Genomic DNA, 18,053 nt, shown 5'->3' on the forward strand with positions numbered 1-18,053 from the left:
AAGTTAGGCGTTATTTTGGCTGCCAAAACCACACACAATCAGGGTGCACACAATAAAGGCCACAAACAATTTTACAATAGTTATTTTACAAAACCTTAAGGCTTTGGATGTCTTCTAAATACATGACCAATATCAATTCAATAGGAGCTTTTGCGCGCTTGTACTGTTTCGATGAAAACTGTTGAAACTTGCACCCATTTCCTGAATAAAAAACGTATTTTTAGCGAACTTTCGAACTTTTCTAAAGTTCTCAAAATGTAGAGCGCCTGGCGGTTTCTTAATATCATTTCTTGAAAAAGGGATGTTTGGGTGCTATTAGCAAAAATTCTAATTTTTAGCAACTGATTTGACTTTCTCGATATTTTGTTGCATTGGCTCTTAAGTTTTCATATTACTTCTATATCATGAAAGTTTAAGAAAGAGTTCATAAAAAATGTTTTTCCGCATATCAGCTCAAAAATGTATTTCGCTGATGTTACACCAGCTGCACCTGTTTACTTAGAATGGCTGTAAAACGGTTCTTCCGCCTACTCCGTATTGAAACATCATATGGCGACGTCTATCAGAAGAAGTCCCACACCTTTTAAAAAAGTTTAAAGACAATAACGAGCTTGCAATATTGTTTCTTTCGCAGGCACCGTCTATTTCAAAACTCATTTTTTCTTCAGCTATTAATGCGAGTTTTTAATTTAAATTGCCTTGTCAAAAACATCTCAAAACTCGCAAAACGCTTTCCGGCAAAGTTGATATACTGGCTCGAACTACCGTTTTCATTAAAGCCTGCATCCCTTTCTTGTTTCAACAATTACATGAATATGTTTTTTTCTTGCGAAAAAATTCGACCTTTCTTCCCGACAGCTGTAATTTTGTACCCCTCAGAAAAAATTTTCGTCCGAAAAGCTCGCTACTGGTTCAGTGAGTTAGGTCTCAATATTAACTTTAATGAGAAAATATAAAATAAGGAGAAACTAGGCAAAACAAAATAATATTTCAATGTTTTACTTCCATTCTAAGCCGTGCGACACCTTATTTTAAAGAGTTCCTTTTAATAAAGGGAGCCAAAAAAAATAATAAGACATATCACGGGCAATCTTGAATTTTCATATTACTTCTATTACATGAAAGTTTAAGAAAGATTTCACAAAAATTATGTTTTTCCGCATATCAGCTCAAAAATTTATGTTTTGCTGATGCTACACCAGTTGCACCTTTTTACTTAGAATGGCTGTAAAACGGTTCTTTCGCCTACTATTTTTAATAATAGCACCTGTAATTAATTATTCATACAGCTCTAAAAACGGTTCTTCCGCCTACTCCTATTCAAATAGGTCATGACGACGTCTATCAGAAGAAGTCCCACAGCTTTTAAGAAAGTTTGAAGACAATAACGAGCTTGCAATATTGTTTGTTTCGAGGGCATCGTCTATTTCAAAAGTCAGTTTTTCTTGAGCTATTAATGCGAATTTTTAATTTAAATTGACTTTTCAGAAGCATCTCAGCACTCTCAAAACACTTTCCGGCAAAGTTGAAATACTGACACAGTTTCATTTGCATTTTTCAGTGATGATCGAAGCAAATTAAAGACCAAAAATTGTCAAACGCCGGAGGAAGGTTGAAAAGAACTGGGACTGACTTAACGTTTGTTTGATCAACGTTTATAGCGATTTTGCGATTCTCCAACCTTTGTACATATTTGAAATACAAGTTTTTTTACCACAAAAGAATTTCTCAATAATATTTTCGAATGGTAAAAATACAACACGTCTCGTTTTCCCATAAGTTCAGCGCGTTTATCTGTCATTTTATAATTTATTAACATTTCGTGTTTTACAAACAGCCGATCAACGAAAATTAAGCCCCTTGTTTGGTTTCGGAGTTGCATGCACTGTTTTGATTATGTGAACACGTGACACTGGGAGTACATTGGCCGATAGTCTACACTGCATTTCTCAAGCTTCTAGATACTGTGTGAAACTGAAACTATATTCATTTTCTTTACCATTTCGATGTTTGCTGAAGAAATACGTAAAACGTGTCATTTGGGGCGTCTACAGACGCACATATGCCGGCCTCAAATTAATTATAGCTAATTAACCAATTGAATTGAATTCAGTAGTGACATCAACAGAACCTAACTATACATTTTATATATTACCACATTTGGCAGGTGCTTTCAAACATCTAAACGATGTTTGTGAAGGAACTGAAATACAGCCCATAGCTCGGAAACTGAAATAAAAGATGAAGAAAATTTCAGTACTTCGGAAAACGTTGATTTTTGCAGTGGCAGTCGTCGCCTCATATTCAGTTGTTCATGCTACCAAAGGTAAAGGTTTTTTCTACTTTTTATTCTTACCTTTTTAATTTCTCTGTGGCCTTTGACAACTTGTGTATCCCGATAAAACGGACGATTTTTGCACTATTAATGGTTTCGTTTTTCGTACTAGTGTTTCGCCAACTTTTTTTATTTCTAAACTGAAACACTCATATTCTTTTACTTTAGAGATTGTAGCTAACAAAGGGATCAGCCGCGGAGGCCCAAGCCGTCCTATAGGTTATGCCAATTTTAAGGAGCACAAATTCTCCTGCCTGAACATAACAATTCTTGGTGAAAGTCTCGTTGAGGGGGATTCTGTCTGCGCGCTGGCCTGTTTGGAAACCGCACCGTGCTTCTCTTTTAACTTGGCTGCCTTCCCTGATATCAACACCGGGAAACTTTGGTGTGAGCTGCTGCCATCGGACAAGTACAACAACTCGGATAAGTTCGTGCACAGTAATTACTCTCATCATTTCAGTATCGCGGTAAGTTAAATTTCTAATTCAGTATGATAACCGTTATCTTATTAACTGTAAATTTTGTAACGAGAAAACTATTTTTGTTCGTGCCTTATATTTAACTAAAAGAAGGCCGGACGACCGTTTTTTTTTTTAAGTTTTTCACGTATTTTATCCTCAGCTGTAATGCGAATTAATTTTTTACCACCTCGTAAAATTTCTTTAGCGGGTGATCAAATTCTCTAAGGTGTTAGGTTACCGTTATATCCTAAAAATTGTTGGGAACAATTTATTTCGCGAGCGAGATTCTTTGACGGAGACATAACGTTTGCACCTTGTAAAATAGAAGCTGTCTCCTTCTGCCGGTCTCGAAAGACAAAGGACTGCGCCAGAAATGTCAGTTCTCTGGTTAGAAAATTGGTCGAAATAAGGCAAATATCAGATGGGGGTATTTCTTGAACTCGGTGACAACGTCGAACTATCGCGTAAGTCCGTTGCATGGACAAAAAGCCGGCCATCTGAAGACTCCTTTGTAATCGAATAGATGGCTGACATACAACACGAGAAAACAAGAACGAGTCGCCTAAGATGAAACCTACAAAGTTGCACATGAATGCTATTCGTATTAGGAGTCTTACAGAGGATATATACATTTTGTAAGCACAATGCAACTTTCCAGCAAAGCCAAAGGGATCCTTTACTGCGTCTTCACTCTTTGCGAGGGAAACGTGCGGAAGCGGATCACATTGCAAACGGACACCAAAAAGACAAAACTGCTTATCACAAACAGGAGCAAAGAGAAATTCATCCCTTTATTTTCTCCAACCAGAAATTATCGTCCTTTTTTATTCCTACCAAGAAATACATCTTCAGTCGTGAATTGCTCCAATTAAACATGAAAACCAGCAAGAATGGCGTCTTAAAAGAGGCGCTTTCACCTGTTTTTACTGTCACTTTGAATAGCGAAAAAACATATTTGTTTCGATGGGGACATTAAAACAATGGTTCAATTTTGTTAGAAATAGCCCTACTAGGGCACAGAAACTAGTATCAATCATTTTTGCCTGCGGATGACTAAGGTAGAAACGGATTGCAACTGAAAAAAGTTGGCCGTTTTTTTCAAGTTCCTCCTACGAATTTTGGAGAAATTGCCAGAAAGTGATTCTAGTTTGTTCTTCCCCACAGAAACCATTTCATATTTTCCTCCCGCTGCTCTAAGAGCGATTTCACTTTAAAGAAGGGGTTCTTTGTCAAATATTCGAGCTGTTTTGGCCAACATACAGAAATATCTCCGTGACAATGCCCCTTTAATGTAAACTTTACAGCAGCTGAAAATAATTTTAGCGACTCATGGCACCGCCTCGCCTTACGTCAACACAAGCAAACAATGAAGATTCCAACCGAAGAGCGGACAAGCAGTAAACGGACCAAGATCCCAAACTATATGAACACAACACGAAAAGCGAATTTTATTCGAACAGTCTTCGAGCTTCGGGTTGAAACTTAGCCGCTTCACCATTTCCCGAGCAATAATTCGTTCTCTTTCAGCCCACAATTAAGTCACGCCTGTGCAACAGAAGAACACGATTGATGCAGCTAAGCATGTTGGCGTTCTTCAGTTTGACGGTTTTTAGTTTCGACGAGTATAGTATTATATATATAGTATATATCGGCTTCGAATGGGAGGAATTAAGGAGCCTGAAAAGGATATATCACTTTCCCGTACCCTTGTCTGAGCACAGCAACGAGACCAGTCGCTATTCGGGAACGGAAAACAACCGCAGAAAGTGTCTGCAGTCCGCTAACAGGGAAAAGCCGGAGATAAATCCAAATATATAGTTGAGCGTCAACGGGGAATCAGGACCTGATTACAACTATCTGCACGTCCAAATCTGGGATGAAGTATGTAAAGGCCATAACGCCCAATACCTTTGAGGTCTTTAACTGGCCATGATCATGGTCATGGAAAAGCGTTCACGACACGGAAAATCAAGAAATAAAGCAGCCGGACAAAGTCTCCAGTCCTCGCTTCCTTCTTTTTCCACCACAAATAAGCATAGAGTGTGGCCCACGTGAGAAGGTCATGGCATTGAAAACTACTCCTTTATTATGATGACCTTTCGAAAGAAGCAGGCCAATTCTTTGCTGAAACGAGTACTAGCAACGCGAAAAGCGAAGATTGAAAAAATGCCGGCGATAAGCCTCGCGATGTAAAATGGTTCCAAGTTGAGAGAATCGCGTGAGAAAAAAGGCCATGACAATGCGTACGGTGAAAGAAATTCGGAGACATGTTTCCTAGTACAAGTTCTGTGCACTAAACGATGGCAATGAAGGCACAATGTCACCTCTGTGCTTCAATTTTCTTAACGAATTGCATATCGTCGATTGCCTGATCGTCTGGGAAAAGACTTGCAATCCCAAGAGCGTATATGGCACGTAAACCCAAAGATTCGCTCATGTTCCTTCTAGAACATATACATCTACAAGGACGCAGATTTTGAAATAGTCCTAATTGTCTAGCTCACATACGCTCCTCTGAAAGACCCAAAAGCTGCATCTGAAGCCAGATCGGCAGACAAGTCATTGACCTAATACACCTGATGCCGAAGGCCTGGACCAGCTTGATGAGGTCACTACGATTCCTAACAACAGCCATATTCAGCGATTCCTAACCATTCTCAATCTTATCAAGTCCATCACAGCTTTTTGTTTTAAAATATGAACATTGATTGTCTTAGACAGTTGAATAACATACCTAAAAGCGATAACACGCTCGACCCCATAGATGTTAATAATGTGTCTCTAGTAAACAGAACTGAGACATGGCCAGGCATCTCTAATGATAATATTCTTTCCCTGAAATCGTGATCCATCCCAAATATTACAAACAGACCAAAAGCAAACTTCTACTCTATGAGTGCTAACTGAGAAACGGCGGGTTACACAGGAAATTTCAAACACAGACGAATTTATTGGAACAAACTCAAAAATGACATGCCTGCTGCTACTGAACAACATACCCGAGGGACCTTGGGAGAATATGGTATCTGATCTGTTTTACTATAAAAGATATCCGTGTCACCACTGTTTGCAGAACATAGGACTTTTGGAGGATTCCTTTTTCTATGTTACAACATCGATGGTGGCGAAAAAGTAACTGAGATAGACGATAACATCTAACTAGTATTTACAAAAAGTATATATGAAGAGGAAGTCTCATTTACAAGGACATCCGAAGGCTTAACGCACACGGCGCGCATAACTATTCGCTATTAGCTGGCGATTCATACAACACGTGCACGTGTTCGCATTTATATGAAACATCGGCCCACAGTCATGATCGTTTACTAACTGTTGAAAGGAGTCGCCCGTTACAAGCCTAAATACTTTATTTTTCTTATCTTCAAAGCTGGTAGCAATAAAGTAACTGATTATTATTATTATTATTATTATTATTATTATTATTATTATTATTATTATTATTATTATTATTATTATTGCATTTGCAGTCACCTTGCAGCAGTTGGCCTTGTAAGAACAATGGCAAGTGTGTTTCACGGTACGAGGAAAACAGCTACGTATGTGATTGCAAGAAAGGATTCACGGGAAAGAACTGCGAAAAAGGCAAGAACCATTGATGTTGTATTGAGATTGGTGCCTGCAATAGAAGGCCTATGTAGTTCCAATCAGATCGATTTTGTAGCCGTTTTAGAGCTCCAATCTGAATTGAGAATCCGTTTAGAAGACAGCTTTATTTTAATACTTTAGCTATTTCGCCACAGACAAAATACAAAGGTGAAAAAGAAACAAGATCAGACACATAATAGCGGAGCTCCGCGCGCGCGGAGCCCCATTAATAAGAGATTTTGGTAAACCCATGTATGCGAAAAATTTTGGTTATGACGTCACTGTCCGTCCGGCATACGTACGTCCGTCCGCCCCTCTATGTAAGTCATTGTGAAATGTCACACTCAACCTGTGCGGCAACCCGCGTTTTTTCGGCGGGAAGTGGGATGACTTATTTCTTTTAGAAAACAAACGAGAATTTTGAAGAACACTGATTTCTTGTTTCGTTGAATATGTTGTAAAACTACATATGTCGAGAAGGCAGGCGACTAATAAGCAAATTTGAACCCCGAGAGCGACCAACAAACAGGCGAAATGTCAGTTGAAAACAAACATGTGGTGAGCTGGGTGAGTAAGCAACTCTCAAGTCGCATCGAAATTAAATTAATTTTTGCAGGCAACTGTCGGTAATTTTCCATATTTAACATACTTCAAATTATACACAAATACTTAAATCGTTGCCATACGACAAATATTCGTGGATAAATTAATTTTGAACATTCACAGAGCTATTCATGATCACAGAGTTATGTTTTGTGTTGGACCTGTGTAATTCATTCGCAGGGCACATTTGTAAACACGCAGTAAAAGTTTAAATATTTCGGACCACAACCAAACATTATTTTTCCTGTTTTTTCCTGTTGTTAACGTTTACTTATAGACTTGAATTATTGTTGTAGGAGAAATATTCACAGAGTTAATTGTTGTTTTGAACAAATTGTGTTGGACTTCTCTATTTCATTCGCTATTCTTGGCGCATAAGTTTTGTAAACACGCTCTAATTTTAAGCGCTCACTGAAATATTTTGGACCACAACGAAACATTATTTTTCCTGTATCCTCCGTTTGCTAAAGTTTACTTCGAGAATGTAATTATTTCTGTAAAAGAAATATTCACAGAGTTGTGAATTGTTTTGAAAATTTTTTGCTTGACTTCTCTAATTCATTCGCAATTCGCAGCCCATAAGTTTTGTAAACACGTTCTAATTTTAAATTAAAGCGCTCACTGAAATATTTCGGGCCACAACCAAACATTATTTTTCCTGTATTCTCCGTTTGTTAACGTTTACTTAGAGACTAGAATTATTTCTGTAAGAGAAATATTCACAGAGTTATGAATTGTTTTGAACATTTTGTGCTGGGCTAGTGTAATAGATTCGCAATTCACAGCGCATAAGTTTTGTAAACACGCTCTAATTTTAAGCGCTCACTGAAATATATTTCGGACCACAACCAAACACTATTTTTTCCTGTATTTTCCGTTTGTAAACGTTTACTTAGAGACTAGAATTATTCCTGTAGGAGAAATATTCACAGGGTTATAAATTGTTTTGAACATTTTTGTGTTGGGCTTCTCTAATTCATTTGCCATTCGCAGCGCATTAGTTTTGTAAACACGAATTAAAGCGCTCACTGAAATATTTCGCGCCACAACCAAACATTATTTTTGTTGTATTCTCCTTTTGTTAACGTTTACTAAGAGACTAGGATTATTTCTGTAAGAGAAATATTCACAGAGTTATGAATTGTTTTGAAAATTTTGTGTTGGGCTTCTCTAATTCATTTGCCATTCGCAGCGCATTAGACATAAGCTTCATAATCTTTAAATGCTGACGGAACTACCAACCTAATCCTATGATCACACTAGAGTTCATATCAAGTAGGTGTTTTACGTTGAATAAGTTTATACATAAGAATGATTTATTATTCGGTAATGCCGGACACAGGCAAACTCGCAAAAAGAAATGCCGAGTGCTCCTATTAGGCGTCGAACCCAAGACCTTTTGATTACTAGTTCGGATGTTCTACCACTGAGCTACAGGAGACTCGTGGGAGCTAAGGCCATTAAACTAGGTTCATGGGACAAACATCCTGCATACTGCTAGGATTGGAATGTCAATGAGTGGCATATGCGCAATGAAAGGAAATGTGATGTAGATTTTAAGCCTGGTGAACAAATGAGAATGATGTATTATTCAGTAATGACACAGGCAAACTCGTACATACACGAGTATACATATACATGTACATATACATGTAGTCGGGTGCAATGCCATGTATTGCCTTAAACGTAATGAGCAAGATTTTATAATTCGATGTAATTCTTAATTAGTAATGGTAGCCAGTACGGCTCACATGTGACGACACTCGTGACGCCAGGAGATACATCGGGGAGGAAAGAATGATAGATCTAATGTGAGCTTTCGGGTTAACATTCACAAGTGCTGATCTTTACTACAGTCTATTGCCATAACCAACATATTATTGTTAAAACGAATGCGTAGAAAATATCATACAAAAGAGCTACGGTGCTCCATGAATCTGGAGATAGTTGTTACATGACACTAAACAGCTGGAAGTGATCGAACGTTGCGGTAATTTATAAATATATAATTACAGATCCTTATTTAACTGTTTAACTAAACACCTAAGTGACTATATGTGGAACCAACACGTTCTTTATCTGACAGACAAACCAATTTCTTAACAGACTAAATCACCTCTGCTGACTGACTAACCTTTTGACTGACTGACTAAGATTGGTTTTATAGTCCACTTGACTAACTGATCACAGTTAATCGAGCGAACTAATTTAACTAACTAACTAACTAACTAACTAACTAACTAACTAACTAACTAATTAAGTTATGAAAACGCAAACATGTAAACAATGAATTTATGACATTCTTTCGGCAGAACTCAACGAGTGTGACAGCAGCCCCTGTCTCAATAATGGGACGTGTGAGGATAAATTAAATGGATTTAACTGCAGCTGTCCACCTGGTTTTGTTGGGAAAAGATGTGAGACAGGTATGAAAAAATTTAAAGCAAATTTTTAGCCAATTTCAGACAGCAACGAATATAAAAGAAACCCTTGAAAAACAGAACTCGTGTGGTTGTAAGAAACAGCTTTAACTTCAACTTTACACGTACAAACCTGAAGAGTGAATTATTTACAATGAAATCTTGTAAAAGGACTTTGATTTTTTTAATTTGATCCAGTACCAGGTTGCAACATTAAACGAAATAGCGAACATTAGTTCAGGTGGAGGAACAAAAAAATGTAATAGGTTCAGAAAGGGACTGGGTAATTTGCGAGTTGTAGAGCTGCGAGTTGAGAGTTTTAAGTCGCTAGTTGCGAGATGCGCCGGAGTTGCAAGATGCGGGTTTTCAAACCTGGAAATTTCTAGATATATACATAAAATAAAATAACCCCTGGGGGGTACTTTTATTTCTTATTGAGTTTGGATTTTTGCACCCAGAAGGTTGAGAAAAAGAACTGTAAGAGATCTATGTCATTGCTTTATTTATAAATCTCAGAGAGGTAAAACATTGGACGAATCCTGCTAGTTTCCTTTAGGTACCTTTTAAGGGTGAAATTCGCTAAAAAAGAAAAAACCGGCCACAAAATTAGGCTCTTACTTTTAGGATACTGGCTGATGTTAGAATAAACAACAGATTATTGTTATAAAGAATATTTAGAATATATCATACATTAAGAGGGCTCCGTTAATCTGGCCCCAGACAATTTACTCCGGCAAAGTGCTGTTACGAGTCAACGCTATGTTAACTTACTGATAATAGCCCATTTTACAGTTGTGTGCTTAGTGACCTGGCCTTGGATTGGAAGCGAGGCTGGGGGTGACCTTGTTTTGATACAAACCTCACTGCTTTTCATATGTAGATCATGCTGTTCTTATGCTAACTAGTTTGGATTTGCATATGAAAAGCAGTGGGGTTTATATCAAAACAAGGTCACCCCCAGCCTCGTTTCCAATCCAAGGCCAGGTCACTAAGCACACAACTGTAAAATGGCCTATTAAGGAAGGATCCTCATTTTATCATTTTAACTGAACAATAATCTAACTGTCTTGATACCACGTACAGCCTTTAAACAAGACAAAATTAGGTCGTTTCTAAACGTTGAAGAACACATTTCCTCTGCGATATTTAATCACATTGCTGACGAGAGAAAATCTAACGTGAGAAAGTAGGGCGCAAGATCAGAAAATTTCACCTACTCTCAGATCCGCTTCTTTCTGCGGGATTTACGGAACATTACCTTATCGACTCCTGAGCAAAAACGACAACAAACAAGAAAATGTTTCTGTAGGCGCAGGATGCCATAGGGAGGAAACACTGTTTGTGTTATGAAGCATTTTCGGTCTTAAGAATGTTAGTTACTTCGCGGCGGTCAAAACACAACTAACGCCTCTGAATATTTTAATTTTTTAGAGTTATCGTGAGTTAATTTTTTAGATTGAGTTATCGTGATTATCGTGATGGAAATATTGTATATCAGAGTTTTGCCGATGGGCAGTTTTAGAATCGTAATTCAAGCAATACTGTTTATTTAAGTTCATAAATTTCTTGTACCCGGTATTGTCTAAAGTGCAGTGTAATTAAACCCTTCTTAATATATTTTTGTTTCCAGGATTTTCCCTCAACTCCAAAATAATTTCCAACAACGAGTTTTACCTCAGCAATCTCGCTATGTTCCTTGCGCCTTCTGTTGGAAAGGATTCTAAGTGGCTGCTGTGCTACCGCGCCTCCACTCATGGATGGAACGTCCGTGAATTCCACAGCAGGTGTGACGGAATAAATCACACCGTCACCATCATTAAAGTAAAGCAATACATATTCGGAGGATACACGGACATTCCTTGGGGTAAATATCTCTTATTTACGGGTCAGAAGGTCCGTATATGAAAAATGTGTCCTAGATCTTAAGTTTATCCGAGGGTCGTTCTCACAGCTAGTGGCACAGAACCTTGCTATACTTACCTGCCAAGTGCGATAAATAACATTTTCATTTCTTCCTGTTTTTGTAATTTGGCAAGGAAGCATTTTCCATGTTCTTTTTACTTACGCGCGGGAAAATTTTTCTTAAATCTTCTTAAGTTTTGTTTGTCGGTAAACTGGGAAACGAATTTCAATATAAAAGATGACAATAATTATCGATCACAAATTGAGATTAAACGTCAAAACTTTGGGCATAAAATTTACGGAATCTTAATAAAGAAAGCGGGAAAAAAGAAAAGTTAAGGACGGTACCTCCTAATGAAGAAGTATTTTTGCGCAGCCTATGACGTCTATACAAGGAAAATAGATCTTGGCAAGGTCTGTTCAAGTCCAAAAAGTACATTGGGGGTAACCACGCATTTTCAGAAACAATTATTCTAAAAAGCAGTAAAATACAAAGCAATGTATGGCGTTTTTTTTCCAAATCGAAGCTTCGTTAACTCGGCAAAATGCATGGCTACTCCCACTTTTCTTTTTGGCTACCAAGAACACTTTCTGAGTTCTGCTTTCTCGAAAAAACATCCCTGTATTAGAAGGCACCACCCATAGGAAATCCGAGTATCTTGTAATGCACAGAACGTATACCCAGTAACAAAAGTAGGCACCGTCCTTAAATCACTTCAGGCAGTAATCAAAGTAGTAATAGAGGGACCGATTTAAGCCCCGTTATGGACTAGGTAAGCACCAGCAATGGGTTAAGTGGACTGGGTAAGATGCCTTCCTGCATACTGATAGGGTGGATAGGTTTACTAATAAGCGTCACTCCTATACAATAGAGGGAGGAACAAAAGTCTTGCGCAAGCTCGCCCGCTGTTGTTCATATTAATCCCTATCCGCTGACTGGTAGTTTTAAACATCTATTATGTTTTCAAAATGAAAGCGCCAACGCTCAAGCCTAGCCATTCCTTGCCGTTACAAACAAGTACAAAGACGTCTTTTGCTCGAAAACGTTTACGTCATGACCTCTACTTTTTTTTGTTACAAGATTGTTCAAACATTGAAGTCGAATTGTAAAACGAGTCGCGTGTTTCTTTTCACACACCGCTACTCAGGCTATTATGTTAAGTCAGATGAGCGGCTTTGCTGGCAATTAAACAGTTCTGTAGAAAAAACAAAGGGGCATTTTTTTTTCTTTTTCATTACAGTCCTTCGAATAAGAATATTCCGGTTCATTGATTCCTTACTGATAAGTTGTGGATGTTAATAATAGCGCGCACAAACTAAACATGCACACAGATTTTAGTGAAAATTCTTTATTTAAATCGTTTAACAATTCATGCACGAAACAAATTTCTTATTACAATAGCGTTAATCGCCTTTATCCTTTTCGTCGACAGGGAGATAGAATGCCATTTTTGATGTCCTCTAATCCTTGTGTGTGATTGCTTCACAATCGTTACATCAACGCAGAGTCTTTCGCGTGCTTTCGTTCAAGAGGAATCTTGTGATCGCACTGATTGGGCAAATTTTACAGTTATCTTCCAATTTCTCCTCCTCCTCCTCCTCCTCCTCCTCCTCCTCCTCCTCCTCCTCCTCCTTCTCTTCTACTTTTCTTTTTTGACCGGAGTTGCCATTTTAAGAAATTTAAATGAAAAGGCTTTTGATTCTACTCCTTTTTTTTCCATATCAATTTTGGCAACAATTTGTAAACGATAACTTGGCATCTTTACGTCATAAAAACACGAATAACTTGCTAAGCTGAGTTTTCGATTTTTCTTAACTAGCTGAGTAACCAAAACCAATCGACTTCCTCGAGATGTAGCACACATAGCTTTATTTAGCAGTCCATTCATTTGACTAATAATATAAGCACTTTAGGAAGAGGTTTAATCAAAAGATGAAACAGTTTGAGGATGAAAATTTTATGCAGTTTGAAAAAAATTGATGTCGCTCAAAAGTATGATAAAAGCAATGTTAATGTTATTATTTGTTACTTTGTTTCTATTTTTATGTTCTTCAGAGTCCAGTGGTGGCCGCAGTTACAGTTCTAAAGCATTTATTTTTTCCTTGAGCAACAAAGAAGGCCTCAAGCCATTTAAAATCAACGTGAGAAGGCCAGAATACGCAATTAACAAAATGTCAGATTATGGTCCAAGATTTGGTGTAGCCATGATCGCCATTGCTGATCAGGCGAACACAAACAAATTTTCACGTGCAAAACTTTACTTGGCCTACCCTGCACCAAGTGGAGTAAGAGACCCGCAAACAATCCTGGCTGGGAGTTACAACTTCACACCTGATGACTGGGAGGTATTCTACCTTGCCTAAACCCCTTTCAAAAGAATCACTGACCTCACAAACGTTTTACGACTTCTGACACAAACTATTTCAGACAAGAAAAGTCGCCATTTTCTCGGCATTAGTCCTTTAAACGTTTTACGGCATTATCACAAAGTTGTTCAGACAAGAAAAGTCGCCATTTTCTCGGCATTAATCCTTTAAACGTTTTACGGCATTATCACAAAGTTGTTCAGACAAGAACCCAATCGCCATTTTCTCGGCATTAATCCTTTAAGCCCCAGTAGTGACCAGCATCTAGTTTCTCCTCACAATATCACTGTCAATCAAACATACAGGTTATAAGAATAAAGAAAATGATCACTGAAGATTAAAATGTTTTGATATTTACACAATTTCATCCAACTAGTACCACAAGAATGTAAGGAGTAAAGTTTGGAGAATGTATAGCGTGATACTGGGGCTTGAAGGGTCAACAATTGCAATGATAGCACACGTAGTCAGAGAGCCAATGTCACGATTTTAAGTCCCGTGAGAATTTTTTTGGGGAGACAGCAAGCCACTAGTCTACTGTAGATGTCTTAATGGGACCCTAAGTAATCCAAAAAAAAAATTGACCGCACTTTTGCGACTTGCACCTAGCCTAGAGCTTTTATAGGGACTTTTAAAAATGGCCTATATTTCCCAGCTAGAAACAAGGCTACGGCAGTTAATTGATTGTCTTTTAACCATGTGAATGAATCAACACCAAAATCTCCAAAGTAATGTTTTTGATGTTAAGACACTTCTTGGACTTCTCACATGGCAAGGGTGTGGGTCACGTGACTAGGTTGCCATGGAAACGAGACTCAGATGTAACCAATTTTCTTTTTTTACGCGACTAAACTCCGCTATAATATTACTAACATGACCTTATCAGTTTACTAGCTCACTGCTTTGGTCATTTTGATGCCTTCTTAGGGAAGGACTGGTCACGTGTGTATTTAGCTCGGAAACGAGGCTGATGTTTTAATAACTTGAAAAGGATGACCGTATTAAAGTAATCTTCTTATTGCGATTCTAAAAATTGCTTGTTTATTGTTCAGTTCGACTTCTTATACTGAAACATTTCTATCAAAAGAAAACTTATCTTTCACTTCTTATCTTTTTTATTACTAAGTATTGGAATGGGTACTCTCAACAGAATGATTCTAAAGCATCATGACCCTTTCCTAAACATAAGTTTGCATTAGCGATGCGAGCACAAGAGCCAAAAGCATAAGAGTGCAACGACCTAACCGCAAGCATAAGCACAGGCGCCGGCGCAAGCACAAGGATCAAACTTTTTTCCTTTCCCTATCCTATAGTTTAGTTTTTGTTGTGCCGAGTGAAAACGGAGCGCAGCATAAGCACAAGGAAATCTAACTTTTCTGGCCAGTGCCTGGCCAATCAAAGCTCTCATTCCAGCTTTACTCGTGCAAGGGCATCTCTTTGGCCGGAAACAAAGACGCGAAAGACCGAACAACTTTTGACGAAACGTTTTTTGAGGTAGAACGCAACTACCGAGTGACAAAGAATGCTAGGAGTTAAAGGATAAAAAAGGTTATTTGTCTGTATTAATGTAGATTAATGGTTGGATTCCAACACACGATCCGAAAGCCATAGATCGTTAACGGGGTTGTTCGAGTCCCCTTCACTTTCCTTTCCTTGAAAAAGTCTCTTGTCAAGAAAAGTCTCTTTCTTGTTGCTGTTTTTTTTTTTTATTGAATGCGGCGCCTTCTGCGTCCTAACAGCAGAAGTAGCTATAACAACCCGACATTTCAGCGTGCTGGCTGCCATATTAGCTGCATCATTAAGAACCAGAACTAGAAAGCGTCTAGATCTTGTTTTTGGGTCATGTGCTTGTATTTGTGTCACTAGTGTAAACCAGTCTTTAGACTATAAATCACACTACTTAAGAGCGACTTTCCACAAATATCGACCAAGTGGTGGCACAAGTCAAAAAAACGATTTCGTTCATATTTTGCTCATAGGTATTCCCTAGTGAGAAACAAACTGAGCTGTAGTTAGTTTTTCCAAATACCGCTTCCTTTCGCGTAATTATGCGAAAAACGATTTTGTCTCAGTTGAGCTCAAAGTCCGCTTTCGGTGGGATGGAATTTTCCTTAACTTTCGATGGCTCGCGTATCAATCAACAGACTGTTACTAACCTTCAAATGGCATTTATTGCTCTATTAGGTCTTCTTCTTCTGTTTCACGGAAAAACATTTAAAACCTAAGTTACTTTTACGTCCGAAATAGGTATAGAAAAGCATGCTATAAATGCAAATTTTCAGCAACCACATTTTAGCACTAAAACATTGCCAATTTTACCCATGGGCGATAACTTAGATTTCCCTATAAGGACTTTCTATGGCTTCACTGTATACCTATTGATCATAATATAAAAAGAAAACTCTGGGTAAATGAAAATAAATGACCCGCTAGGCTTCAGATTTATCAGCATTTTCTCGAGATTTGGCGATCGAAGCGTAAAAAAGATGGCGTGACACACTGTCACGGGTACAAATATTTTTTCCTTTTAGAAAAAAAATGAAGCGACATTTTTTAAAAAGGAAGCATTTTTCATTCGCAGTAGAAAAATCTTTGGATCGAAAGTTCGGCAGGGGTTACGGACAAATATATATTTCGGCTGCGTTTCATATGGATATACCGTGCGAACCAACAGGAAGTCCAGAACTCCTGATGCATGTATTTCAGAGTATCCGTTCGCTCTGATGCGGAGTCCAGTTCGTTATTGTGTAATATTATTGTGTTAAAACAAATAATTGGAAAATTTATTTTCATCTTTCTTTATCACTACCATGAATAAATTTAAACTAGAAATAGGTAAAACGCAGCAGATTTGAACTACATTAACCTGATTAAAAGTTTCGACTGTTATGTTAAACTGCATCGTTTGCGTGAAATATACGTTCGAAGTACTGTTTGTTTTACTCGTCCGTTGATCATGAGCGAGTTTTTTAGATCTCTGTAAATAAAGAAAGGGAAGAGAAATAGCATAAAGGGTCCATCTCCGTTTTTAAAAACATCGTCTATAGAGTTTTCCAATCTTCGAACATCTAAAAATGAGAGCTCGTGATTATGCAAAAACTGCGTGATTAAGTTTATTAATGTTAACAATTTGCAAAAGTAAGCACACGCACACTCAACGATAACAACAACAACCAAAAAAACAAGACAGAATTCTGAACGTTTCTAACGGAAAACGTAATAACAATAAAGGCCGTTACAAATTTAATGAAACCAAGATAGTAGTCAATAATCGTGTTATTAATAATGTTATTTTGCTGCGCTTTTTGATCCTAAAATTTTCTTTATGTGAAGATGAACGTAATTAACTAATTAGATTTTTGAACGTCCTAATTGCATTTTTGGACCTATGAATAAATTGAATTATTATTACACCAGAGAAACAGTAAGGAACAGTAAACAAAACGGCGAGCATGAAAGTTTGCTGTTCGTTTACGTCGATAGTTGGTGGGCCATGTTCGTTTCGGATCGCAGACAGAACAAGGTCCAGAGAGATAGTACGTCTGCTGTCCTGTACAAAGAATATTGACCAGCACAAGTCCTGTTATGGTTTTCAAGATGTAGGGAACGAGGTTCAGCTTACGCTTGCCCATTCGGCCACGTTTTCAACGCCAGGAAACATCAAGACGACGACTATTTGGGCTTATCTGTTGAGAAACATTTATCACAAAAGACACTAATCGGGCCGGTAAGTTACTGGGACTTTCAAGAAACGGGCCCCAGGGCTTATAAGAGGCAGTTTACGGTATTCCTTGATAAATAGGAGAGAAGGTAAACACAGCAGGCGTTTTCCATTTACCAAAAGATTCCGGAAAATTCCGAGAATTTCGGCATTAAAGTAACCTAAGTTTTGAATGTTTTTCTGTGGAACAGAAGAAGAAGACCTAGAAAAACAATAGATGTTATTTCAAGATCCGCGACATACTGTGGATTGATACGCGGCCGGCCAAAGGTAAGGAAAATTGCGTCCGGCGGGAAGCGGATTTTGGCTCAACTGAACTGAAAATCGTTTTTCGCATGTTTACGCGTAAGGAAGCCGTATTTGGAAAAACTAACTACAGCCCGTTTTGTTTCTTACTAGGGCCTACCTATGAGCAAAATATGAGCGAAATCGATTTTTTGACTTGTGCCACCAAGAGTTGATTTCGGTCGATATTTGTGGGAATAATCTCAATATAACCCTGACTAAATCAGACTGTTGGTCTTTAAATAACCCTTTTCATTGAAAATATTGCTGAGCTAACTATTGCTCTCATCGCCGAAAATGCACAGGATCCTGGATCTTCTCAACACTTATGGTTTGTATCATGGCTCTTCTCA

General features: G+C 38.0%; 2 protein-coding genes across 2 annotated transcripts in view; both read left to right on the forward strand.

The window, feature by feature from the left end:
* LOC146485164 (uncharacterized) overlaps window positions 1-18,053 on the forward strand; it is a 428,948-nt gene that overhangs the window by 357,495 nt on the left and 53,400 nt on the right. The window contains exon 12 of the mRNA XM_085103552.1: window positions 9,318-9,431. Within this exon, the coding sequence (XP_084959678.1) occupies window positions 9,318-9,431 (114 nt within the window). The remainder of the gene's footprint in view (window positions 1-9,317; window positions 9,432-18,053) is intronic.
* LOC146485181 (uncharacterized) lies at window positions 2,242-6,413 on the forward strand. The gene is made up of 3 exons (XM_085103545.1): window positions 2,242-2,326; window positions 2,504-2,802; window positions 6,285-6,413. Exons 1-3 carry the CDS (start codon window positions 2,242-2,244, stop codon window positions 6,411-6,413), a joined length of 513 nt encoding a protein of 170 aa, XP_084959671.1.

Source organism: Pavona decussata, unplaced genomic scaffold (genome assembly GCF_977016875.1).
Source record: "Pavona decussata unplaced genomic scaffold, jaPavDecu1.1 SCAFFOLD_27, whole genome shotgun sequence".
In the NCBI taxonomy this organism is placed as follows: Eukaryota; Metazoa; Cnidaria; class Anthozoa; order Scleractinia; family Agariciidae; genus Pavona; species Pavona decussata.

Bases quoted from the DNA above. Each gene is read 5' to 3' on its own strand.
- LOC146485181 (XM_085103545.1), top strand. From the start codon at position 2,242: ATGAAGAAAATTTCAGTACTTCGGAAAACGTTGATTTTTGCAGTGGCA. The intron at 2,327-2,503 runs GTAAAGGTTTTT...CTTTTACTTTAG, and splicing joins AGTTGTTCATGCTACCAAAG to AGATTGTAGCTAACAAAGGG. The intron at 2,803-6,284 runs GTAAGTTAAATT...TTGCATTTGCAG, and splicing joins CTCATCATTTCAGTATCGCG to TCACCTTGCAGCAGTTGGCC.